Source organism: Erinaceus europaeus, chromosome 1 (assembly GCF_950295315.1).
Source record: "Erinaceus europaeus chromosome 1, mEriEur2.1, whole genome shotgun sequence".
Lineage (NCBI taxonomy): Eukaryota > Metazoa > Chordata > Mammalia > Eulipotyphla > Erinaceidae > Erinaceus > Erinaceus europaeus.
This window is the reverse complement of record NC_080162.1, coordinates 164,964,690-164,991,893: the sequence shown is the minus strand read 5'-3', so window position 1 is coordinate 164,991,893 and position 27,204 is coordinate 164,964,690. Positions and strand designations below refer to the sequence as shown.

At 38.6% G+C, this 27,204-nt stretch overlaps 1 protein-coding gene across 1 annotated transcript in view; it reads left to right on the top strand.

Moving 5' to 3' along the window:
• NECAB1 (N-terminal EF-hand calcium binding protein 1) overlaps positions 1-27,204 on the top strand; it is a 187,480-nt gene that overhangs the window by 28,327 nt on the left and 131,949 nt on the right. The window contains exon 3 of the mRNA XM_007517358.3: positions 2,967-3,075. Within this exon, the coding sequence (XP_007517420.1) occupies positions 2,967-3,075 (109 nt within the window). The remainder of the gene's footprint in view (positions 1-2,966; positions 3,076-27,204) is intronic.

The following is a 27,204-nucleotide window of genomic DNA, read 5'->3' as shown; positions in this document are numbered from 1 at the left end:
ATTTGATAGTATGTACATGAGATATTGAACTCACTTCCTTGTAGCACTTATAAAGCAGTATTAGAGAAGCCCCCCAAGTATCTATATGGTGCAGACACCACTAGAGCATGATAGTGGCCTGGTTTAGCTCACCTGAAGGCCAGTGATTAGTCACCAAGGAAAACATATCCCTCCACAAATACATATGTATTACATATATTGTCAATAACAGTGATGATACTGAAAATGGTGGGTTAGTTTTCTTTTTCTTAAGTAGATGAAAAATCTTTTCCTCTTCTCTCTAGAACCTATACCTAGAGCTGGCTGGTGTCCAGTTCCCCAACCTGGTGGTACAGTTTTCATCAAAGTAAGAAGATGCACACGAGAAATAACATCTAAATCTAGACTGGGAAATATATCAAGTTACACAGGGCTAACATCTAAAATTTTAATTTGAGACATGACAATAAAATAGCCTATCCAAAAATAGGAAGACAGAATTAGACAGTTGGTGAGCCTTGTAGATTGAACTTCATTTTGGAGTGGGTTGCTATGGTGTTTGAATGTCCAAATTAGACTGAGCTGAGCTGGTCCAGCAGGCTACTTGGAGTCAGAAATTCATTCTGTACTTGATTAAGATCAGGATCTGTATGCCTCTAAGACTAGGTGTCTTCCTACTTAAATTTTAGTAAAAATTAACTGGAAGATTGGTTTAATATAGAGATTACATTGAAAATGAAATGCAACATAATTTAAGAACTCTCAGAGGTTTTAAAAAGAATTTTTGAAAAAAAAATGAAATACTGATATTACAACTTTTTTACTCTTGTCTGAAAAATTAAGCAATTCAGTCATTAGGACTGTTTTGTCATTTGTGTTAAATGTTAATATAAGGAGGAATCACTCAGGTTGGTTAAAAAAAAAATCCAGATTTTTAAATTTACCCATCCATCCATCCATACCCTCTGTGAGATCTGATTCTGTATCATGACTCTGTATTTGAATAATACTCACGTGGCCTGTAGATGAGCTTTGGAAAGGAAAAACTGTTCTTAATGAAGCTTGAAAATTCAGTTCCATTAAACCATACCTTATTATACTGCATCAAAAATTCTACTTTGCTCATAATAGTCTTTTTGGTAGGAACCCCTGGTGGAAAATTTGATTATACACAAGTTCCTCAGCTGATCTTAGTTGCATGACAGGGATCCCTCCACTCCACCCCCAGTCTGAATGACTGATCCTGAATGGATCTTGTCAAGAGAACTGACAAAACTGGTTCCTTTTACAAAGGATCTTTCCTTTTCTTCCATGCCCAGTTATTCCTCTAGAGTTTCTGCTGCTGTGTTTCATACAGATCATTTATATTCACCTGTTATCAATATATTTCTTCCACCTTTGTTCAGCCAGATTTTACATGTTCTTCAAATTCCTGTACAAATGGTAACTAAAACTACTTAAGCCACAGTCACAGACATCCCAGTGTGCCTCATTGAATTTACTTCACAGCCTATTTATACTTACCTTGGGTCATCTTTTCTCATTTATAAACATTTTCTAATAGTGCTTCATTTTTGTTTATCACAATAATTGAAATGCATTTGTACTTAAATGTATTCCATTGTTTAAAGAATAAAGCAGTTTGCTGGACTAGAATAACAATGTTATGTGCTAGCACCTATTCAAACAATATACACCATTTATTATTATAATAATTTTTTACTGCCTCCAGAATTATTGCTTGGGCTCTGTACCAGTACTATGAATCTTCCTAGTGGACATTTCATTCTCTCTCTCTTCTTCTCTTCCCCTCCCTCCCTCCCTTCCTCTTTCCCTCCCTTCCTCTTTTTCCTTCTCTCTCTTTTATAGGACAAAGAGAAATTGAGAGAGGAGGGAGGAAACAGGGAAAGAGTGAATAAGAGACTGACAGCACTGCTTCAGAACTCCTGAAACTTCCCCTCTGCAACTGGGGAGTAGAGACCTGAGCACTCAGGGCCTTGCACATGATGTGTGTGTTGAACCAGGTGCACCACTTCCCAGGCTCTCATTTGTTAGTGCAAGCATCTACTTATTGTACAATTTGCTTAGTCCAGCATATGAAGGAGTATGCTTATCTTGGTCTTTTATTTGTGTGTATGTGGTTTTTTTCAGGTTTTTTTTTGTTGTTGTTCAAAAAATGTTTGCCATATGATTAAATGAATGAAGAAAAGAATTAAAGTGGATTTGTTAAATAGGGGGGTGGGTGGAAAGGAGTGAGAGAGGAATGTAAACTATAAAGATGTTCTAATTTTAGGGTTGGGCCAATAGACCTGGGAATCCTAATTAAAGCATAGAACCCATATGTCTGAGGCTACTACACAGGTCATAGGTTCAATCCCCAACACCACCAAATGCTAAGCTGCTCTGTTGGTTCTGTTTGTCTCTCATACTAACAAAGCTTTCAAGAATAAATTTGCTTTTCTCTTACACCCTTTGACTTGACCCTTCTTTTTTTTTTTTTTTTTTTTTTTTACCTCCAGGGCTATTGCTGGGTGGCTCAGTACCTGCACCAAGAATTCACTGCTCCTGGAGGCTATTTTTTCCCTTTTGTTGCCCTTGTTTTATCACTGTTGTGATTATTATTATTGTTGTTATTGCTGCTGTTGTTGGATAGGACAAAGAGAAATGGTGAGAGGAGGGGAAGACAGAGAGCGGTAGAGAAAGGCAGACACCTGCAGACCTGCTTCACTGCTCCTGAAGTGACCCCCTGCAGGTGGGGAGCTTGGGACTCGAACTGGGATCCTTACACTGGTCCTTGCGCTTTGTGCCACCTGCACTTAACCCGCTGTGCTACTGTCTGACTCCCTGTCCCTTCTCTTTTTTGAATGCATGCATATGCAAATAAACATGCACAGACACTTCAACAAAGTTTCAGAAATTAAAAACTAAAGCAATGTGCCAAGTTGAAATAATTTTCTCTTCTCTTCTGTTTGATCTTACCATTTCAGATGATGGAAAATTGTCCTTTGAGGAATTCAAAGCATATTTTGCAGATGGTGTTCTGAGTGGAGAAGAATTACATGAGCTCTTCCATACCATCGATACACATAATACCAAGTAAGGAACTTTTTCTCACTGTGTTGTATAATGGAGGTAGAGTGTGGATGAGTACGTGTCTCTGAAGGACAATGGAAAAAAAGAATATAGGAGTTGTTTTGTAATGCTTACCTATGTTTAACTCTGAGATGTGTTCTCTTTAATCATTGATAGCTCTGAAAATCTGAATATGGGACTGAAAAATAATTATCTTCTTTAGGGAGCTTTCTTAATGCAGTCTTACAGTGTTCCTGATATGATCTAAAATAAAAGTGTGAGTGATAGGTCCAGTTCTATTATTAACCAGAATTGTACCTTGTTTCTTAGGGTTCATTTAAGTTTACTTCATTTAAAAGCTACCCTATGGGGGCCAGTAAATATCTCACCCAGTGGAGTGCATGTCTTACCATGTGTGAGGCCCTGTGTTTAAATTCTGTCACTACTTGAGTTGTTTCTATATTTGAGCTATTATAAATAGTGCTACTATGAACATAGGCTTTTTAAAAAAATTATTTATTTATTTTAAAAAGGAGACATTAACAAAACCATAGGATAAGAGAGATACAACTCCACACAATTCCCATCTCTATATCCCACCCCCTCCCCTGATAGCTTTCCTATTCTTTATCCCTCTGGGAGCATGGACCCAAGGTCATTGTGGGTTGCAGAAGGTGGAAGGTCTGGCTTCTGTAATTGCTTCCCCGCTGAACATGGGCATTGACTGGTTGATCCATACTCCCAGTCTGCCTCTCTCTTTCCCTAGTAGGGTGGGGCTCTGGGGAAGCAGAGCTCCAGGTCATACTGGTGGGCATCTCTGTCTTGGAAAGTCTGGTTGGCATCCTGCTGGCATCTAGAACCTGGTGGCTGAAAAGAGAGTTAACATACAAAACCAAACAAATTGTTGAACAATCATGGACCCAAAGTTTGGAATAGTGGAGATGAAGTGTTGGGAGGTACTCACTGCAGACTGTTGTGTACTTCTGCTTTTAGGTATATATTTTGCCCTAGTTTATGGATACGTGTGAACATATGCTCTCTCTCAGGGGACTTGGTATACATCTAGGTTTTGGGACTTTGTTAGTAAGTGAACCACCTGGAATGGAATTAGGGAATACTATGAAAGGAAGGGTCTCACCCAGGTAATGAAGCTGAAGGGTTGTCATTCCACACCTAAAGTCTCTGGACACAGTGTTGTTAAAGTTCAGGGCTCCAGCAGGCTGGGCTAGCTTCGCGGTGGTAGACAGAGATGACCAGAGACACACGGCTGGGCAGAGAAGCTTCATTCATGAGCGGGCAAACATGTGCTCTCCTGTCTTTCTGCTCTGGCGGCAGAAAGAGACCATAAAACTAATCACCACACAGATTTGTCCTGCATCCCCTCACGCAGCCACGCCAAGAACTCTGGCACCTCTGTAGGAGTTCCGGGGGCGGGGAGAAGGGCGCCCGTGAAACTAGCAAGGGCCAAACCAATTATCTCAGAGGTGGGGGGAAGGAGACCAAACCAATATGAAACATACCAACAATTCCTCCTTTTCTTTTAACTAAATGACCACAGTATCAGGGGTGTGGGGTGAACAGAGACCTATATTGTACAGGCATTTTCAAAAAAGAAACTGGCACAAACATGGAAGAACATGTAAGACAAGAACCAGTGTGCTCCCAAGGGAAGGCCTGAGGGGACCATTTTTTGTCTCTGTGGGCAAAGCTTTTTTTTTTTTTTTTTTATTTTTTATGTAAGAAAGGATTAGTGAACAAAATCATAAGGTAGGAGGAGTACAACTCCACACAATTCCCAACACCCAATCCCCATAACCCACCCCCTCCCATGGTAGTGTTCCCATTCTCTATCCCTCTGGGAGCATGGACCCAGGGTCGTTGAGGGTTGCAGAAGGTAGAAGGTCTGGCTTCTATAATTGTTCCCCGGTGAACATGGGCGTTGACTGGTCGGTCCATACCCCCAGTCTGCCTCTCTCTTTCCCTAGTAGGGTGTGACTCTGGGGAAGCTGAGCTCCAGGACACATTGGTGGGGTCTTCAATCCAGGGAAGCCTAGCCAGCATCCTGGTGGCATATGGAAGCTGGTGATTGAAAAGAGAGTTAACATATGAAGCCAAACAATTTGTTGAGCAATCATGGATCCCAAGCTTGGAATAGTGGAGAGGAAGTGTTAGGGAGGTACTCACTGCAAACTCTAGTGTAGTCCTGCTTTCAGGTATATATTTTGCAGTAGTTTATGGATACGTGTGCACATAAGCTCTCTCTCACAGAAACTGGTGTATATCTAGATTATGGGACTTTGTTAGAAAGTGAACTACCTGAGATGAAATTAGAGTGTACTATTAAAGGAAAGGTCTCACCCGAGTAATGAAGCTGAAGGGTTGTCATTCCACACGTGAAGTCTCTGGATACATTCTGAGGTGAAGCATGTTGAGGTAGCAATCGTTGCTTTGGTTAGGTTGTGATTGGCAGATGCAATGTTATTTGGTGTGGATTGGGAGATGCATATGGGAAAGTGGGCCCTATCCAAGGGTTCCAGGACTGGGAGAAGTAGGGGCTCTATAGTGAAGATGTGAGGTTCCTGCTGTCTTAGGGTTCAAAAAGACAATCAATAGTTAATATTATCATCACATTATTTGTTAATTGGGTTAACTTTGAAAAGTCCCTTTGTTATGGTTTGCTGGACAGTACCCAGTATCTTGTATATAGCTGTGCTATTGGAAGCTTCTAATCTACTTGGTCTAGGCTTTTGAGAGAGTCCGCATATCAAATACATAGCCTATATATTAAAAAGATTCAGTTTGTCTTTTGAGAAACTTTGAGACATACAATTGATTTCCCCCTCTCATATTAATTAGCTACTGATATATATGTCTACATTTTGCTAGGAGTGTACATAAACACCATTCCCACCACCAAAGGACTGTGACCCATCCCTCCCGCCCACTCCCACCCCCCACTGGCCCAGGAAGCTACATGCCTACCCCTCACCACTGGGTTTTTACTTTGGTGCCCTACTTACAATTTGATCAGGTCCTGCTTTTAGTTTCCCTTTCAGATCTTCTTAGTCAGCTTCTGTTGATGAGTGGGATCATCCCTTACTCATCTTTATCTTTCTGACTTAGTTCACTTAACATAATTCCTTCTAGCTCTGTCCAAGATGGGTCAGAGAAGGTGGGTTCATTGTTCTTGATAGCTGCATAGTATTCCATTGTGTATATATACCACAGCTTTCTCAGCCACTCATCTGTTGTTGGGAACCTGGGTTGCTTCCAGGTTTTAGCTATTATGAATTGTGCTGCTATGAACATAGGAGTACACACCTCTTTTTGGTTGGGTGTTATGGAGTCCTTGGGGTATAACGCCAGGAGAGGAATTATTGGGTCATATGGAAGGTCCATGTCTAGCCTTCTGAGAGTTTTCCAGACTGCTCTCCACAGAGGCTGTACCAATTTACATTCCCACCAGCAATGTAAAAGGGTTCCTCTGTCCCCACATCCTCTCCAGCATTTGTTGCTGCTGTCCTTTTTGATGTATGCCATTCTTACAGGAGTGAGGTGGTATCTTAGTGTTGTCTTGATTTGCATTTCTCTGATAATCAGTTACGTAGAGCAGTTTTTCATATGTTTGTTAGCCTTTTGGATCTCCTCTGTGGTGAATGTTTTGTTCATTTCCACTGCCCATTTTTGGATGGGGTCATTTGCTTTTTTGCTGCTAAGTATGCTGAGCTCTGTATATATTTTGGTGATTAGTTTCTTGTCTGATGTCTGGCATGTGAAGATCTTCTCCCATTCTGTGAGGGGTCTCTCTGTTTGTTTAATAGTTTCTTTGGATGTGCAGAAGCTTTTCAATTTGATGTAGTCCCATTGGTTTGTTTCAGCTTTAGTCTTCCTTGCAATTGGGTTTGATTCATCAAAGATGTCCTTGAGGTGTAGGTGGGAAACTGTGTTACCAATGTTTTCCTCTAAGTATTTGATTGTTTCTGGTCTGACATCTAGGTCTTTGATCCATTTGGAGTTGATTTTTGTTTCTGGTGAGATAAAGTGGTTCAATTTCATTCTTCTGCATGTTTCAACCCAGTTTTCCCAGCACCATTTATTGAAGAGAGCCTCCTTTTTCCATTTAATCCTTTGGGCCCCCTTATCAAAGATTAGATGCCCATAGGTGTTGGGATTTACTTCTGGGCTTTCAATTCTGTTCCACTGGTCTGTGTGACTAATTTTGTTCCAGTACCATGCTGTTTTGATGATGATGGCTTTATAATATAGTTTAAGGTCTGGGAGTGTGATGCCTCCATTTCTGTTTCTTTTCCTTAAGATGGTTTTGGCAATTCTAGGTGTTTTCAGGTTCCAGATAAGTGATTGTAGTGTTTGTTCTATTCTCTTAAAGAAGCCTGGTGGAACTTTGATGGGTATTGCATTAAATTTGTATATGGCTCTGGGGAGAATATTCATTTTGATGATATTTATTCTTCCAATCCATGAGCATGGGATATCTTTCCATTTCTTGGTATCAGTTTCTATCTCCTTGAGTAGCGACTCACAGTTTTCAGTATACAAGTCTTTCACTTCTTTGGTCAACTTTATTCCAAGGTATTTGATTGATTTTGCTGAAACAGTAAATGGGAGTGATATCTGGATGTCTTCTTCTTCAGATTTAGTGTTTGCATAAAGAAATGCCACTGATTTTTGTACATTGATTTTGTAGCCTTGATACCTTACTATATTGCCTAACAACTTCCAGTAATTTTCTACTGGATTCTTTAGGTCTTTCTATGTATACTATCATATCATCTGCAAATAGTGAGAGCTTGACTTCTTCCCTTCCAATCTGTATCCCTTTGATTTCTTTCTCTTGCCTGATTGCTATGGCAAGAACTTCCAATACTATGTTGAAGAGTAACGGTGACAGTGGACAGCCCTGTCTAGTCCCCGATCTGAGGGGGAATGCTTTCAGCTTCTGTCCATTGAGTATGATGTTGGCTGTAGGTTTGCTATATATAGACTCCACTATCTTGAGGAATTTCCCATCTATTCCCATTTTCTGTAGAGTTTTGAGCATGAATGGGTGTTGGATTTTGTCAAAGTCTTTCTCTGCATCTATTGAGATAATCATGTGGTTTTTGGCTTTGCTTTTATTGATGTGATGAATGACATTGATTGATTTATGGATGTTGAACCAGCCTTGCATTCCTGGGATGAATCCCACTAGGTCATGATGAACAATCTTTTTGATGTGTTGCTGTATCCGGTTGGCCAAGATCTTGTTTAATATTTTGGCATCTATGTTCATCAGAGATATTGGTCTGTAGTTTTCCTTTTTTGTTCTGTCCCTATCAGCTTTTGGTATCAGGGTGATGCTGGCTTCATAAAAGGTGGAAGGGAGTATTCCTGTTTCTTCAATCTTATGGAATAGCTTAAGAAGTATGGGTATTAACTGTTTCCTGAAAGTTTTGTAGAATTCATTTGTGAAGCCATCTGGTCCAGGACTTTTGTTGTTGGGGAGATTCTTAATAACGGTTTCAATTTCTTTGTCTGTGATTGGTGCATTTAGATTTTGTAGTTCTTCTTGGTTCAGTTTTGGAAGTGCATAGGTTTCTAGGAATTGTTCCATTTCTTCCAGATTCTCTAGCTTGGTGGCATATAGTTCTTTATAGAAGTTTCGCAGAATTCTCTGGATTTCTGTGGTGTCAGTTGTGATATCTCCTGCATCGTTTACAATTCTATTAATTTGAGTCTTCTCTCTTTTTTGTTTGGTGAGTCTGGCTAGGGGTTTGTCAATTTTGTTTAATCTTTCAAAGAACCAACATTTGGCTTCATTGATCTTTTGTATGGTTCTTTTATTTTTGATGTTGGTTATTTCTGCTCTAACTTTAGTGATTTCTGTCCTTCTGGTTGCTTTAGGGTTCCTTTGTTCCTCTTCCTCTAAGTCCTTGAGGTGTGTAGTAAGGTCGTTCATTTGGGCTTCATCTTAGTGTTTAATATGTGATTGTATGGCTATAAGTTTCCCTCTCAGTACTGCTTTCGCTGTGTCCCAAATATTTTGATAGGTTGTGTCTTCATTTTCATTAGTTTCCAGGAACATTTGAATTTCCTGTTTGAGTGAGTCTCTGACCCAGTGGTTCTTAAGCAGCATGTTGTTTAGTTTCCAAATTCTATGTCTTTTAATAATTTTCCGTTTGTTGTTAAAAGTTAGTTTTACTCCACTGTGGTCTGAGAAGATACTTGGGATGATTTCAATGCTCTTGAATTTATTGATGCTGTCTTTGTGGCCTAACATGTGGTCTATCCTTGAGTATGTGTTTTGTGGATTTCAAAAGAAGGTGTATTCCAGTTTTTTGGGGTGGAGGAGTCTGAAAATGTCCAAGAGGTCTAGTCTGTCAATCTCTTCATTCAATTCTCTTGTATCTTTATTGGTTCTCTGCTTTGTTGATCTGTCTAAGTGTGAGAGTGGGGTATTGAAGTCTCCCACTATTATTGTATTACTATTGATGTATTTTTGAAATTCTTTCAATAGGTGTTTAATGTATTTAGATGGTCCCTCGTTGGGTGTATAGATGTTAATAATTGTTAAGTCTTCTTGGCTGATTGATCCTCTAATCATTATGTAATGTCCTTGTCTATCTTTTATTACTTTCTTTAATTTAAAATCTATCGTGTCTGAGATGAGAATGGCTGTTCCTGCCCTTTTTTGTGGACCATTGGCCTGCATGATAGTTTTCCATCCTTTCACTTTAAGTCTGTGTTTATCTTGTTGTGACAGATGGGATTCTTGCAAGCAGCAAATGGTTGGGTTATGTTTTCTGATCCATCCCCCCACCCTGTGCCTTTTGATGGGTGAGTTTAAGCCATTGACATTTACTGATATTATGGATTTAATGTATTGTAGTGCCATTGTTCTAAAAAAAAATATGTTTACTCTGATATATTACAAGTATTATAGTGATGTTCTTGTTTATAAGAGGTCTTTTAGTACCTCTTTCAGGGCCGGCTTGGTGATAGTTGCCTCCTTTAACTGTTGTTTGTCTAAGAAGGTTTTGATCCCTCCATCTAGCTTGAATGAAAGTCTAGCAGGATATATTATCCTTGGTTGAAACCCTTTTTCATTCAGGGCTCGATAGATATCTTGCCACTCCCTTCTGGCTTTTAGAGTTTGAGTTGAGAAATCTGCAGAAAGTCTGATGGGTTTTCCCCTGTATGTGACTTTTTGTTTCTCTCTTGCAGCCTTTAGGATCCTCTCTTTATCCTTACTTCTTCTCATTGTGACTATGATGTGTCTTGGTGTTTTCAGGTCTGGGTTGATTCTGTTTGGTACTCTCTGGGCCTCTTGCACCTTGATATCCTTTCTGTTATTCAGGTCTTGGAAGTTTTCTTGTATTATTTCCTCTAGAATGTTTGCTTCCCCTTCCTCTGTTTCTTCCTCTGGCAGGCCAATTATACGAATGTTACTTCTTTTGAGATCATCCCATATGTCTCTGTTGTTGTTTTCAGTGTCTCTCAATCTATTTTTAAGCTCTTTCACCTCTTTCTTAGTTTTCTCTAACTCATCCTCTGTCTGACTAATTCTGTTTTCTGCTTCTGTTAGTCTGCTTTCCCTTGCCTCAGCTTCTTTCTTCATTACAGCTTTTTCAGCTTTCAGTTCTCTAATTGTCTCAAGATAATCAGTATTTTCCTTGGGGGTCTCCACTGTTGTTTCCCTAATACTGCCATTCCTTTCCTCCAATGTTGTTTTCATTTCTGTGATTAATAAGTTTATTATTGCTTGCATACTTTTCTTATCTATGGTTACTTCTGACTGATTTGTGGTTTCTTCTGGGCTCTTGTCTTCATTCATTGGGGTAGCAGTTTTATTTGTTTTTAATCTACCCATTGTTTTTTATTTATGTGTTTCTCTCTCTTTTTTTTTTTTAATGCTCTGTTGTTCCTCAGTTGTTGTGTTTTGAGCACAAGTAACACTGTACTAAATACCTTTATGACAATTCCACTCACCAACCTCCGGAATTACAGTAGCAACTCAAGTAAGTATTGAAGGAGTTTAATCGTTATCAGTTAGCCAAAAAATTTCTTCAGTCCATGAAAAAATAGTAACCAAATCCCAGTGGAGAAAGAGAAAAGAAAGAGAGAATACCTAGAATAGACAGTTATGCAAATCTACTATCCAGTGTATATTCTAGGGGTAACAAGAGTGTAAAGGGAACTAGAGCAGAGATACACACATAGAGAGTCCACTCTGGGTCAGATTTCTTCCTCAAAGTAATTCACAAATTCAGAAAGGCAAAGAAGAAAGAAGTGTATGACAAGATAAAAAAAAAAAGAGATAGAGAGAGATAAGAGAGAGAAAAGGGAGAAGATAAGAAGAAGGGTTATAATTAAAGAGCAGTGCGAGGAACTTCCCAAATGTGTATCAGTGAGTTAAAAAAAAAAAAACCCTGTTTGGTGGTATGGGGTATCCTGCTAGTAGCTGATCCCAGGCACTGCTTATGGGGGGGGGGGGGGGGCGGCGGGAAGGATGTATGCTTGAAAATTAAAAGGAAGAAAAAATAATTTTTTTCCCCTATTCTAATTCTTAACCCAAATTAAGTTATAGACACCTCCTTGGTGTCACCGCTATGGCCCCTTATTGGCTGGCCTGCTAAAGGCAGAAAATCCTATTGTTTACACGAGATGTGTCCGGAGCTCAAAGGCTAGCTGCTTCTCAGTCCGCCATCTTCCGGGAAACCCCCCCCTCCAGACTTTTTTAAAGGATTTCTCAAAAATGAAAACTAGCTCCAAATCCTTTGATTCAATGAGAGCTATACTCAAGAAGTCTTTGGAACCGCTCTCAGGGTTGCGGTGGACCCTGGAGACTCCCAAGAGAAAGCCCCCGAGCTAAAGTGCTCTCTCTGGGTCCTCTGCTCGCCGCGCTCTGCAACCGGCAGAGGAGCCGCCTTCCTGGGCGGGCGGAGGACAATGCCTGGCGCACTCGCCTTGCCCGGCGCCCTGGGAATTCTGGAACCCCGCTAGTCCGTGTCACCTTTACTCTAATTCTTAACCCAAATTAAATTGTACTCACTTTTTGGTGTCACCCCTTATTAACTGGCCTGCTAAAGGCAGAAAATCCTACCGTTGCCGACGATGCGATCAGAGCGCTCGCTGTTAGCGACTTCTCAATCCGCCATCTTCGTCTCCCTCTCGCAAAGCTTTATCAGCTAAAGAACCTTTGCTGCCTCTGTGGGCTTTTGCCTCGATGGGCATTTTTTTTTCTTTTTTTTTCTCTGTGGGCATTACCTAGCATGGGGGCAGGGATATGGCCTAGAGTCCCAATGCAGATGGCTCCAGGCAGTCTTTGAGAAACCCAGCAGCATAAAGGGAAGCTGCTAGTTTTGTGCAAAATGTCCAAGAGTTGTACCAGTGAGTCCGATAGAAAGGCCAGTCCAAAGCAGATGTCCACAGAAGAATGACAGGGGGTGGAACGTTGTATGAGGAAGGTCAGCTGCTGGAATTCTGCTTTTCTGTAGAGAACTTGACAGCTGCAATTCACTTGCTATGAAACAAAACTTGTAGCAGGTTAGAAGTTTACCACAATTGATAACTCTATTACAATTGGAAGTCCTTTTTAGTATGATTTTAAGGTTGTTTAAAGTTTAATCAATAGAATGTGGAAAGGTAAAAAAAAAAAAGCCTCAGGCATGAGAATCATTAGCATAACTATAGCGCAATCTAACATTTCTAATTGAGAAGGAATTTGAGAGTTTTACATATCAACAAGCCTATTTAACCTTTTGTTACACCCATTCAAGATGGAGACACACCCTAGGTGTTCACAGGGTTTTTTTTTGTTTTGTTTTAGACTAACTTAGTTAAAATATATTGATTTTTAACTAATTTTTACCTCAGACTTTGAATGTAAGTTAATTTTACCTCTATGAGAACTATGTTGAAAACCTTTTTCATTTAACTCTGTCTGGTAAGAATATAGACACAGTCTGAAGTGAAGCATGCTGAGGTGGTACTCATTGCATTGATTAGGTTGCAATCGGCGGATGCAATATTATTTGATATGAGTTGAGAGAAGTATGCAGGAAAGTGTGCCGTACCCTAAGGTTCCAGGACTGGGGAAAATATAGGCTTATAGTGGAAATGTGAGGTTCCTGCTGTCTTAGGGTTCAAGAAGACAATGGATAGTTATTGTTATCACCATATTATTTGGTAATTGGGTTAACTAAAGTCCCTTTGTTAGGATTTGCTGTACAACACCCAACATCTTGTATATAGCTGTGGCACCGGTTGCTTCTGTTCTCCCTGGTCTAGGCTTTTGAGACAGTCAACATATCAAAGACTCAACCTATGTGACCCGAACTGCCCCTGCGGCTCCAGACAGACTATGACCCACATAGTCAACGACTGCCACCTCTCCAGATTCAAAGAAGGTCTCGAAACTTTACATCAGGATCAACCTGATGTTGTTGACTGGCTATGGAAGAAGGGCAAACGCTAGTAGTAGTAGTAGTAGTCTGTGTTTTAAAAAGTTCGAGACATACAATCAATTTTTCCCCTCTCATATTAATTAAATAGTGATTTATATGACTACAATTTAATATGAGTGTACATAGACACCATTCCCACCACCAAAAGACTATGTCCCTTCCCACACACCCACCCCTGCTCCCCACCCCCTGCCATCCCCGGGAAGCCTAATGTCCACCCTCCCCCTCCCCACAGGGTTTTTACTTCGCTGCCCTACTCTTGATTTAATCAGATCCTGCTTTTAGTTTCCCTTTCTGTTCTTCTTTCTCAACTTCTGTTGATGAGTGGGATCATCCCATACTCATCTTTATCTTTCTGACTTAGCTCACTTAACATAATTCCTTCTAGCTCCATCCAAGATGGGTTGGAGAGGGTGGGTTCATTGTTCTTAACAGCTGCATAGTATTCCATTGTGTATATATGCCACAGCTTTCTCAGCCACTCATCTGTTGTTGGGCAACTGGGTTGCTCCAGGTTTTAGCTATTATAAATTGTGCTGCTTTGAGCATAGGTGTACACATATCTTTTTGGTTGTGTGTTATGGAGTCCTTGGGTTATATCCCCAGGAGAGGAATTAACTGAGTCATATGGAAGGTCCATGGCTAGCCTTGTGAGAGTTCTCCAGACTGCTCTCCAGAGAGGCTGGACCAATTTACATTCGACCGGCAGTGCAAAAGGGTTCCTCTGTCCCCACAGCCTCATCAGCCTTTGTTGCTGCTGTCCTTTTTGATGTATGCCATTCTCACAGGAGTGAGGTGGTATCTCAGTGTTGTCTTAATTTGCATTTCTCTGACAGTCAGTGACCTGGAGCAGTTTTTCATATGTTTGTTAGCCTTTTGGATCTCCTCTGAGGTGAATGTTTTGTTCATATCCTCTGCCCATTTTTGGATGGGGTCATTTGCTTTTTTGGTGCTAAGTTTGCTGAGCTCTTTATGTATTTTGGTGATTAGTTTCTTGTCTGATGTATGGCATGTGAAGATCTTCTCCCGTTCTGTGAGGGGTCTCTTTGTTTGTGTGATAGTTTCTTTGGCAGTGCAGAAGCTTTTCAATTTGATGTAGTCCCATTGGTTTGTTTCTGCGTTAGTCTTCCTTGCAATTGGATTTGTTTCATCAAAGATGCCTTTGACGTTTAGGTGGGAAAGTGTTCCACCAATGTTTCCTCTAAGTATTTGATAGTTTCTAGTCTGACATCCAGGTCCTTGATCAATTTGGAGTTGATTTCTGTTTCATAACAGAAATAAGATAAGGTGGTTCAATTTCATTCATTTGCATTTTTTAACCCAGTTTTCCCAGCACCATTTATTGAAGAGAGCCTCCTTCTTCCATTTAATCCTTTGGGCCCCCTTATCAAAGATTAAGATGTCCATAAGTGTGGGGTTTTAGTTCTGGGCTTTCAATTCTGTTCTTAAAAAATCTTGGTGGAACTTTGATGGGTATTGCATTAAATTTGTATATGGCTCTGGGGAGTATATTCATTTTGATGATATTTATTCTTCTGATCCATGAGCATGGGATGTCTTTCCATTTCTTGGTATCAGTTTCTATTTCCTTGAGTAGCGACTCATAGTTTTAAGTATATAAGTCTTTCACTTCTTTGGTCGTGATGAACAATCTTTTTGATATACTGCTGTATCCGGTTGGCCAAGATCTTGTTTAATATTTTGGCATCTATGTTCATCAGAGATATTGGCCTGTAGTTTTCCTTTTTTGCTGTGTCCCTATCTGATTTTGGTATCAGGGTAATGTTGGCTTCATAGAAGGTGGAAGGGAGTGTTCCTGTTTCTTCAGTCTTGTGGAAAAGCTTTAGAAGTATGGTTATTAACTGTTTCCTGAAGGTTTTGTAGAATTCGTTTGTGAAGCCATCTGGTCCAGGACTTTTGTTGTTGGGGAGATTCTTAATAACGGTTTTGATTTCTTTGCCTGTGATTGGTGCATTTAGGTTTTGTAGTTCCTCTTGGTTCAGTTTTGGAAGGGCATATGTTTCTAGGAATTCTATTTCTTCCAGATTTTTTAGCTTGGTGGCGTATAGTTCTTCATAGAAGTTTCGCATGATTTTCTGGATTTCTGTGGTGTCAGTTGAGATATCACCTCTATTGTTTATAATTCTATTTGAGTCTTCTCCCTTTTTTTTTTTTTTTTTTTTTAGTGAGTCTGGCTAGGGGTTTGTCAATCTTGTTTAATTTTTCAAAGAACCAACATTTGGCTTCATTGATCTTTTGTATGGTTCTCTTATTTTTGATGTTGTTTATTTCTGCTCTAATTTTAGTGATTTCTGTCCTTCTTTGGAACATAGCTTTAGAACAAAGGTTTTTATAGATCTCTTCCAATAGGTTTTTTTGTTTGTTTTCTTGCTTGCTTTGGGTCAATCACTAGGAGACGGATCATCATGTAAGTTCATTCCTAATGTTCTGAGGAATAGCAAGACTGTTTTCCACAGGGATGAACCAGTTTTCATTCCCACCTTCCACATGCTCATCAGTAGGCTTTGTTTCTGAACTTTCTGATGTATCATGATCTCACAGTGTTATGTGTCTTCTCATTGTTGCCTTTGACCAGTTTTAAATTAATTAAATGGAATGAGTAACTTCACAAATTATCTGGACAACTCAAATGTGCTGAACTGTCTTTGTTACTTTAGATTTGTAGGTAATGTAGAACACAACATATTTCTTAAATAATAAATAAATATAGTGATGTCTGTTTTGTTCCTTTTACACATACAGATATTTTCTTTGCATTAGTGTAACTTTTACAAGTTCTTGTTATCTTAAAAATAAAAAATAATGAACAATTTGAGCTATATGGCAACAACAAATGTGCTGTTTGATTTGGTTAGTTGAACCAAATCAAATATCACAGTATTTATGACAGTTGCAATTATAGAAATTTAATGTGGAATACACCATTTCAACAATAGTTTGAGACCCATCAGTTTATCTACTGCTTGAACAGTCACTGTTTTGCTTTAGGCAAAGTGTTGACATAGTTCCACACTGTGAGCCAGTATGCCAAGAAAATGCTCTTGGGCTGCATCAATGCCCAGATGTTTGCTGAGGCAAACTAATAAGAACAATTAAAAGATTAAATTTATTTTACTCAAGTGACTGGATAATTTAAAAACATCCAGTTTGTTAATTTTTTTTGCTTCTGTTGGAATTTCACATTTCCTATAAAGTGACTTGGGTTTTTTATTATCAGATGTAGCCTTACTAGCTGTTTCAAAAGTCCCAATCCACCCATAAAATCTAAGCATGGACAGGCCCTGGTAGTTACTACCTATAGAATATGAGAGTTAGCTTAAGAGTTTATGGAGCAGGGGGCCAGGTAGTAGTGCAGCAGGTTAAGTGCATATAATGCAAAGTATAAGGACCCATACAAGGATCCTTGGTCAAGCTCCTGGTTCCCTACCTGCAGAGGGGTGTTATTTTGCAAGCAGTGAAACAGGTCTGCAGGTGTCTGTCTTTCTCTCCCCATATCTGTTTTCCCCTCCTCTCTCAATTTATCTGTCCTATCCAATAATAATAACAACAACAGTAATAGCAGCAGCAACAGCAGCAATGGAAAAAAAGATACCTACTAGGAACAGTGGATTTTGTAGTGCAGGCACTGAGCCCCAGGAATAACCCTGGGGTCAAAGAAAAAGTTTATGGACCAATAGAGATAACAAACTTCTGAAGTGCTGAGAATTAGGTATGCATAAGATATATGGAAATGAGGTGTTGGGGGGTATTCCCTGCATGCTCTTTTGTACTTTTGCTTTCAGGTATACGTTTCCCCCTAGTTTATGAGCACGTGTGAACATATGCTTTATCTCAAGGGACCTGGACTATATCTAGGTTTGGGGACTTTATTGGGGAGTGGACCACCTGGAATGGAATTAGACAATCCTATGAAAGGAAAGGTCTCACCCGAGTGATGAAGCTGAAGGGTTGTCATTCCACACCTGAAGTCTCTGGTCACAGTCTGAAGTGAAGCATGTTGTGGTAGCACTCATTGCACTGATTAGGTTGCGATCCGCGGATGCAGTATTATTTGATTTGAATTGAAAGCAGCATGCAGGAAAGTGGGCCCCACTCTAAGGTTCCAGGACTGAGGGAAATATATAGGCTCTATCATGGAAATGTGAGGTTCCTGTTGTCTTACGTGATCTGCACTATTCCAATCTTTAGATACATGATTGTTCAACAATTTGTTTGGCTTTGTATGTTAACTCTCTTTTCAGCCACCAGGTTCCAGATGCCACCAAGATGCTGACCAGACTTCGCTGGACAGAAGACCCCATCAGTGTGTACTGGAGCTCCCCTTCCCCAGAGCCCCACCCTACTAGGGAAAGAGAGAGAGGCAGACTGGGAGTATGGATCGACCAGTCAATGCCCATGTTCAGCAGGGAAGCAATTACAGAAGCCAGACCTTCCACCTTCTGCAACCCATAATGACCCTGGGTCCATGCTCCCTGAGGGATAGAGAATGGGAAAGCTATCAGGGGAGAGGATGGGATATGGAGATTGGGTGGAATTGTGGTGGGAATTGTGTGGAGTTGTACCCCTCCTACCCTATAGTTTTGTTAATGTCTCCTTTCTTAAATAAAAATAATAATAATTAAAACAAAAAAGATATGGCCAGAAGAGATAGTTTAAATTAGTCATCTCAGGGAATCTTTCTTGGGGGAGCCAGAAGATATCTTTATAATGGTGATAATGATGAGGTATAGAAATGAATGAATGGAGGAAATACTTCTATCTGAGGGAAAATTATAAGAAAAATCCCTGGAAACATAAGGCAAATGGGAATAACTTCTTAATTACAGAAGTACCAATTTTAATACTGAGAGTAGGAAAAAAGAATCTGTGGAGGATTGGCCATAGGTCATACAGAAAGAATTTTAATTTCTAGACTTAGAGAAGCACTTCAACTTTAACACACAGACAAGAGTAAACTAGAGGAAACTATTGAGTAGTTTTTCCTCCCATATTTCTTGATCTCTTAAAAAGTTTTGTTAGAGAAAGATAACCAGCATTCACTCTGGTTTGTGTGATGTCAGGAGTCAAACTGAGGACCCATGTTTGAAAGTACAATGCCAGTCAATGAGGATAAGAAATGAAAATCATGTGAAAATTCAACAAAACATGAGCAGGATTTCTTCAGAAACTCACCAAGGCATAGATGAGTAGACACATGTGGCTCAGGGACAGAAAAGGGGTGATGGAGAGATTTCTGTAACTAAAAGGCAATACACAAGACTGCAGGATCTAAAAGACACTTTTAATGCAGTTCAGATTGAGGTAAGAGGTCTTGGAAATAGACTTAATCAGGTGGAGGAGAAAATATCAGCCACTAGACTCTCGGAGAGGAAAGGTTTAGGAAAAAATGAAACACTTTTCTTTGAAATAGCAGACTTTAACAGAAAGACAAACATCAGAGTTATTGGGATCCTTAAGGGAATGAAGTAGAAAACATATTCAAAGAAATTTTAGCGAAGATTTTTCCATTACTGAGAAATACTCAAAATATAGAAACCCAAGAAGGTGAATGCATACCTAAATTTTTGAATTCAAAATGACACTCACCAGACATATCATTGCAAAACTATCCAAAACCAGAAATGAGGAGAAAAAAACTGCATCCTTCCAGAGAAAGGAAGAATTTCACATACAAAGTCATAACCATAAGACTTTCATCAGATTTATCATCACAAACTCTAGAGGTTAGGAGGGAATGGAATGGTATATTTAAATTATTAAAAGATAAGAATTATCAGCCATGAATTCTGTATCCTATTAAACTATCCTTTAAATATTAAGGAAAAATGTCTTTTCAAATATTCAGAAAGTGAAGAAATCTTCCACTACCAGATCTGACTTGCAAGAATTACTAAGAGGAGTCACACATGAAAAGAAGAAACAAAGGAATTTTAACTTTTAATGAGATGATCAGTATTAGAATAGAACCAGGAATACAACAACAGCAACTGTGTTCATAGCTGCATTATTCACAGTAGCCCATGAGTGGAAGCAGACTAAATGCCCATCAACAGATGGCTGGCTAAAGAAGTTATGAGATGTATATTCCATGGAATACTAATTTGTAATCAGAAAAAGATGAAATTGTATCCTTTGGGACAAAAGGGGTGGAACTGGAGGTGATTAATCTTAGCAAAATAGAGATGAAAGACAACTACCATATGGTTTCACTCGTATGCGGAATCTAGAGATCTTATTTACGTGAACTTGCCAACAAAACAAAACAAGCAAGCAAATTGCTTATAAGACTTAAGAAAACTACAGAAGCCAGACCTTCAACTTTTTGCATCCCACAATGATCTTCGGTCCATATTCCCAGAGAGTTAAAGAATAGGAAAGCTATTGGGAGGGATTGGGATATAGAGGCATGGTGGTAGGAATTGTGCAAAGTTATACCCCTCTTATCCTACGTTTTTGTCAGTGTTTCCTTTTTATAAATAAAAATTTAAAAAAAGACTTAAGAAAACTATAGTGATTATCTTTGTGAGACTGGAGGGTGAGGATATAGAATTTTGTTAGTGGGTGTGATGTGGAGTATACATTGTAATCTTACAATCTTGTAACAAGCTATTAATAACAAATAAAAATTTATATAAAAATTGCAGAGGACAGGATGGTGACATATCCAGTTAAGCACACATAGTGCTATATGAAAGGATATTTTCATGGACCTGATTTTGAGCCCCCTCCCCACATGCAGGGGGAATGCTTCATGAGCAGTGAAGAGGTTCTGCAGGTGTCTCTTTCTCTTCCTCTGTCTCCCTGTCCTCTGTGAATTTCTCTGTCCTATCTAATAAAAAAAGGGAAAAAATGGTTGCCAGAAGTGGTGGGTTCATAGTGTAGGTACCACCCAAGCAACTGGAGGCAAAAAAAGGAATTGCATGAAAGAGCCCAACTTCATTGCTTTCCCAGCCTTCTCTCTGTTCATGTACTTTCACTTTTTCTAAATAAGTAAGAATATATATTAGTTAACACCCAGAAAGGAAGTCACACTTGTACCTTTCTGAGAAATAATACAGAAGTGGAAAAATGAATAGTCTCCCATCGTTGTGTCTCAGATGTTGGAAGTTAGATGATACACTCCATTATGCATGCTTATTATTTCTTCCTCTTTCAGTTATTGTTTCAACAATATTTAGGTTTGGTATAATTATTGAGAGTCATAGCTTGAACACTAAAATTTCACACACACACATTAATATATTTACTAATAGAAGAAAATCTCAATAGACCTTATTGGTTTTGTTTTTATTAATTGGTCTTAGAACTAACCAGGAAACTCAGGAGAAGATCTATACATTGGTGGGTGGCCTAGTGGTGGGGCTGTGAAAGTCTCTTTGCACAGCCATCTCTGCCCCATCCTGCTTTATCTCTTGGTCAGGAGTCAGCTAAGAAGCCTACTTATAGTTTAAAAGCCCCTCAGGCTCCCATAGCCTACAGGGAAGAAAAAGAACAAAAGAGGCTTTTAAGCCACTGACCTCAACTCAGGGATTAAAATAATATTGAAAAAATTGTCAGTTTCCACAACTGAGAACCCTTTAATTGTGTTACATAAACACAAATCAATCAAAGCAAGAGTGATCAGTAGTTTGAAAAGTACTGAAGAGGGGGCTCATAACATACTATGTAAAATGGTTAAACCAACAAGAAGAAATATTGTAGAAATTAACTAGGACAAGAGTCCAGCAAAAAGCCCCCCACAAAGGTTGAAACACAAAATAATGAGGTCAACATCCAAACACTTGTTAAGGAAATAATCACAGGGCTGAATAAAGAATTTGAAAGAATTGTCATCAGAATTGCAGAAACAACAAATGAGACTCTGCAATAAAACAGTAATTATCTCAAGGTTATTAGAGAGCTGAAAGATGAAATAGCTGAGCTAAGAACACAACTAGCTGAACAAGCTAAAACAGTATCAGAACAGGGTAACAAAATAGATGAACTCCAGAAAACAGTAAAGGGGAGAGAGAATAGAATAAATGAGGCTGAGGACAGAATTAACAAGATCGAAGCAAATTAGAGACAACTGAAAATGAAGTAAGAGATCTCAAAAATTAAGAAATGCTGAAAACAACAGAGACTGATGGGATGACTTCAAAAGAAATAAAATATGCATTATTGGCTTACCAGAGGAAGAAAGGGAGTGGAAGAAAGAATTCTTCAGGACATAAAAGCTGAGAAGGCATAAAGGTTCAAGATGTCCAGAGGGTCCCAAACAGAATTAACCCAGACATAGAGACACCAAGCCACATCATACTTAGAGTGGAAAGGAATAAAGATAAAGGATCCTGAAGGCTGCAAGAGAAAAAGAGTCACCTACAGAGGAAAACCTATAAGATTCAGACTTCTCCACACAAACACTACAGGCCAGAAGAAAATGGGAAGATATCTGTCGAGTACTCAATGAGAAAGGCTTTCAACCAAGACTACTAGACTGCTAGACTGTCATTCAGACTAGATAGAGGCATCAAAACCTTCTCAGACAAGCAACAGTTGAAAGAATCAACTATCACCAGGGTTGCCTTGAAAGAAGTTCTGAAAGGTCTATAAACAAACCACCATAAATAGGCCATATATCAGAACACCCTAAAACTCTTCAAGAATGGTGTTAAAATGTCTTCAATCTTTGATATCAATAAATGCCAGTGGCCTGAATTCACCTATTAAAAGGCACAGAGTAGGAAGGTGGATCAGAAAACGCAATCCAACAAAATGCTGTCTACAGGAAACCCACCTAAGTCAACAAGACAAACACAGACTTAAAGTGAAAGGATGGAAAACTATCACGCAAGCCATGGCCCACAAAAAGGGGCAGGAACTGCTATTCTCATATCTGACATGATAGACTTTAAAATAAATAAAATTTAAAAAGATAGGGATGGACACTACTTAATGCTCAGAGGATCAGTCAATCAAGAGGACTTAACAATTAACATCTATGCACCATATAAGAAGCCATCTAAATACATCAAACATACTGAAAGAGTTACAGCAATATATTAACAGCAAAACAGTCAAAACAGTAGGGGACTTCAACACCCCACTCTATCAACTCAATAGATCATCCAGGCAGAAAATCAATAAAGACATGAGGGAGTTAAATAAGGAGATAAACTAGAACTATTGGACATTTTCAGAGTCATTCATCCCAAGAAACTGGAATCCACATTTTACTCAAGTCCAAATGGGTCATTCTCAAGGGTAGACCATATGTTAGGCCACAATGACAGTATCAGCAAATTCACGAGCATTAAAATCATCGCAAACATCTTCTTAGACCACAGTGGAATTAAACTAACACTTAACAATCAACAAAAGATTAGTAATAGTCCCCAAATGTGGAAGCTCAGCAGTACACTACTTAAAAACTACTGGGTCAAAAAGGAAAAAATCAGAATGTTTCGAGAGTTCAATGAAAATGAAGACACAAGCTATCAAAATATTTGGGATATAGCTAAGGCAGTACTGAGAGGGAAGTTCATAGCCATACAGGCACACATTAGAAAACAAGAAAAATCACAAATAAACAGCCCGATTGCACATCTTAAGGACCTAGAAGAAGAACAAAGGAACCCTAAAGCAACCAGAAGGACAGAAATCACTAAAGTTAGGGCAGAAATCAATAACATTGAAAATTATAAAACCATACAAAAGATCAATGAAAGTAAATGTTGGTTCTTAGAAACAGTGAACAAAATCAACAAAGCTTTAGCCAGACTCACAAAACAAAGGGAGAAGACCCAAATAAATCAGATCATAAATGAAAGAGGGAATATATCACAATCATGAACCTAAAGGCTGGAATAGTGCAGATGAAGAGTTTTTGGGGGGGTCCTCCATTTTGTAGATAGCTAGCTGGCATATTTTCTTTATATTCCAAAGGGCCTATGGCTATAGTAGGTGTTTTTGTTTGTTTGTTTTTGCCTCACCCTCAATTATTCTAAGGCTAACCTTTTCAGATAAAGTAAGGACTACAAAAACTGGATAAGGGCAAGAGACTGGCTCACTTTAATGATAGCTCTTTTAGCTCTTTTAGTCACTTTCAGGTCTCCCCATCATCCAGGGACCTAGTCAGGAAATCCAGGGATATGATGGGCATAGACCACTAACAGAACTATTTTTCAAGCAATTGGTAGCCTCTGTGTTTGCATGATGCAGTTATTTTGTTATTTTAATTATGGTACTATGCTAATAGTATGATCTTCTCCTTATATTTACCTTTGAGAAAATGTTATTACATCCTTCTCACCATCAACCACTCTAATTTGATCAAGAAAACAGTCTGACCTGTAGGAGCTAGTGTGTGGATAAGCTAGAGCAAGTGAATCATTGCATTTTCTCATGGTAATGGCAAACTATAAAACTCAGATACCATGACCATATGCTGTTGAGGTGAGTTTGATTTTATCTTTCCTTGATATCTGGTGGTTTAATTCAGCCATGAAGTCCATTAAATCATTATCCATTTAATGCACTGCTTTATTTTCAGTTTACTGGACTAAGATTCTCTTTCTTGCAAAGATATATTTCAAGACAGAATTACCTCAGATCCCTCCTGCTGTAAATCCAAGGTTATGCTATAAGCATTAAGTTGTTGCTATGTTAAAAAAGTGACACAGCTTGAAAATAGTTGGAAAGAAGGAAAATACTAAGAATGTGTTTACCTACTTACAATTCCTTCTTTTGTGTCATGAAGAATATTCTTAAAGATTATGCCTATTCACAAAAACAAATATTATTTAGAAATATAATTATAGCTGTGTCAAAATATTATGTAATTAAAGCCCATTAAATATCAAAACTAAGTAAATTATTTCTTATAGAATTCAGGTAAATCTACAGATTCTCAGAAATCATGTTTCATGTTAGCTTAAGGAGTGAAATATAAGTGGAAATTTGCAATGATTTTTTTTAAATACATCAGGTCTTACAGCATGGTATAGGTTTTAGGTGTATTGTTTCTTACCCTAGCAACTGTATATACATACCACACACACACAAACATGACTGAATATCTATCTGGTCATCATTGATAACAAATCACTTTATTTCTAAAACAGTTGTGCTTACCATTAATATTTATCTTGCCCCTCCAACATACATTTAGAGAGTAATCTTAATTTCCAAATATCAATCTTGTGTTTTTCTTCAATTTCATCCATTCACTTTTTTGCTTTTTTTCACTTAAAGTCAATGTTTATTTGAGAATTATATTAAGATAATTTCATTGCATTTTATGCCCTAAGGATGACTTAAATTTGTTTTCAGTCAAGTTTCCTTAATGGATGAAAGCAAACTATACCAAAGAAATAAACCTAGATACTTGAAATCTCATAAGAAATTAAACATCTGAGACTGTGAAAAGATTTCTGTATATGTATTTTGTTGAGTGAAATAGAGTGTTTTCAGTTTATTTTCAAAACTAAATCATCAAGCATACTGCCCTCTGTTCAAGAAGGTTTCCAGGAGTTGCTTACCTCTTCTGGCTTTGCATAGTTGCATATTTAAGCTAAAAAAAATTGATGTTACCTGATTTTAATGAGAATTTCACAAATCACCCTAATTGCTTTATAAGAAGTTAAAGATAATGAATGCCTTGTTAGACATTACATCCCTAATCTGTATGGCCTGAAGATTTTATTCAGAGTAGAGACTTTAGAAGGAAAAAGAACCCTGAATGGATATATGAGAAGTTTGAAGGCAGTAGATGTTTAACATCTCATCATATTTTTTGAAATTCTTAATTTTTAAAATGATAGTTCTTTCCCATTTGGTTGAAAATTTGGGACATTTTCATGAGTTTTTTTTCTTGACAGGAGTACTTGAATATGCAAAAGATACTTTGTTTTTGTGGATGATAGTTGAATATGTGGCTTGACAAAGGAAATGAAAGTCAAAATGGAAGTTTTGTCAGTTGTGAAATTAACTTTATGAAGCTTTAAGAAAAGTGTATACACTCTAACAATAGAAATTCTGAAAGTTGTGTTCTCATTAATTTCTATGATTTCCCAGATTTCTTTTTTTTTTTTTTACTTTTTAATTTTTTTTTACAATCAAGTTTTTTTCCCCTTTATTGGGGGATTAATGTTTTACATTTGACAGTGAATACAATAGTTTCTACATGCATAACATTTCTCAGTTTTCCACATAACAATATACCCCCCACTAGGTCCTCTGCCATCCTTTTCCAGGACCTGTACTCTTCTTCATCTCTTGTACTTTCCCAGGTTTCTAAAGTATCTTTCTAAGACTTCATTTTAGGTCAAACAAGCTCTTTTTTTCCCTTAAGGAATATTGCTAATCTATAAATTCATTTTTTTAATTTATTTTTTATTTAAGAAAGGAAAAATTAACAAAACTATAGGGTAGGAGGGGTACAACTCCACACAATTCCCACCACCCAATCTCCATATCCCATCCCCTCCCCTGATAGCTTTCCCATTCTCTATCCCTCTGGGAGCATGGACCCAGGGTCCTTGTAGGTTGCAGAAGGTAGAAGGTCTAGCTTCTGTAATTGCTTCCCTGCTGAACAGGGACGTTGACTGGTTGGTCCATACTCCCAGTCTGCCTCTCTCTTTCCCTAGTAGGGTGGGTCTCTGGGGAAGCGGAGCTCCAGGATACATTGGTGGGGTCTTCAGTCCAGGTAAGCCTGGCAGGCATCCTGATGGCATCTGGAACCTGGTGGCTGAGAAGAGAGTTAACATACAAAGCCAAACAAATTGTTGAGCAATCATGGACCCAAAGCTTGGAATAGTGGAGAGGAAGTGTTGGGGGTGGGGTACTCACTGCAAACTCTAGTGTACTTCTGCTTTCAGGTATATATTTTGCAGTAATTTATGGATAAGTGTGAACATATGCTCTCTCTCATAGAACCTGGTCTATATCTAGGTTTTGGGACTTTGTTAGAAAGTGAACTACCTGGGATGGAATTAGAGTATACTATGAAAGGAAAGGTCTCACCCGAGTAATGAAGCTGAAGGGTTGTCATTCCACACCTGAAGTCTCTGGACACAGTCTGAGCTGAAGCATGTTGAGGTGGCAATCGTTGCGTTGATTAGGTTACAATCGGCAGATGCAATATTATTTGATATGGATTGGGAGAGGCATGCGGGAAAGTGGACCCTATCCTAAGGCTCCAGGACTGGAGGAAATATAGGCTCTATAGTGGAGATGTGAGGTTCCTGCTGTCTTACAGTTCAAAAAGACAATGAATAGTTAATGTTATCATCACATTATTTGGTAATTGGGTTAACTTTGAAAAGTCCTTTTGTTAGGGTTTGCTGTACAGTACCCAGTATCTTATATAGCGATGCCACTGGTTGTTTCTGATCTACTTGGTCTAGGCTTTTGAGAGAGTCCACATATCAAATACACAGCCTATATATTAAAAAGACTTAGTCTGTGCTTTTAAAACTTCGAGACATACAATTAATTTTCCCCCTCTCATATTAACTAGTGATTTATATGACTACACTTTACTAGGAGTGTACATAAACACCATTCCCACATCCAAAAAGCTAATAAACATATGAAAAACTGCTCCAGGTCGCTGATTGTCTGAAAAATGCAAATTAAGACAACATTGAGATATCACCTCACTCCTGTAAGAATGGCATACATCAAAAAG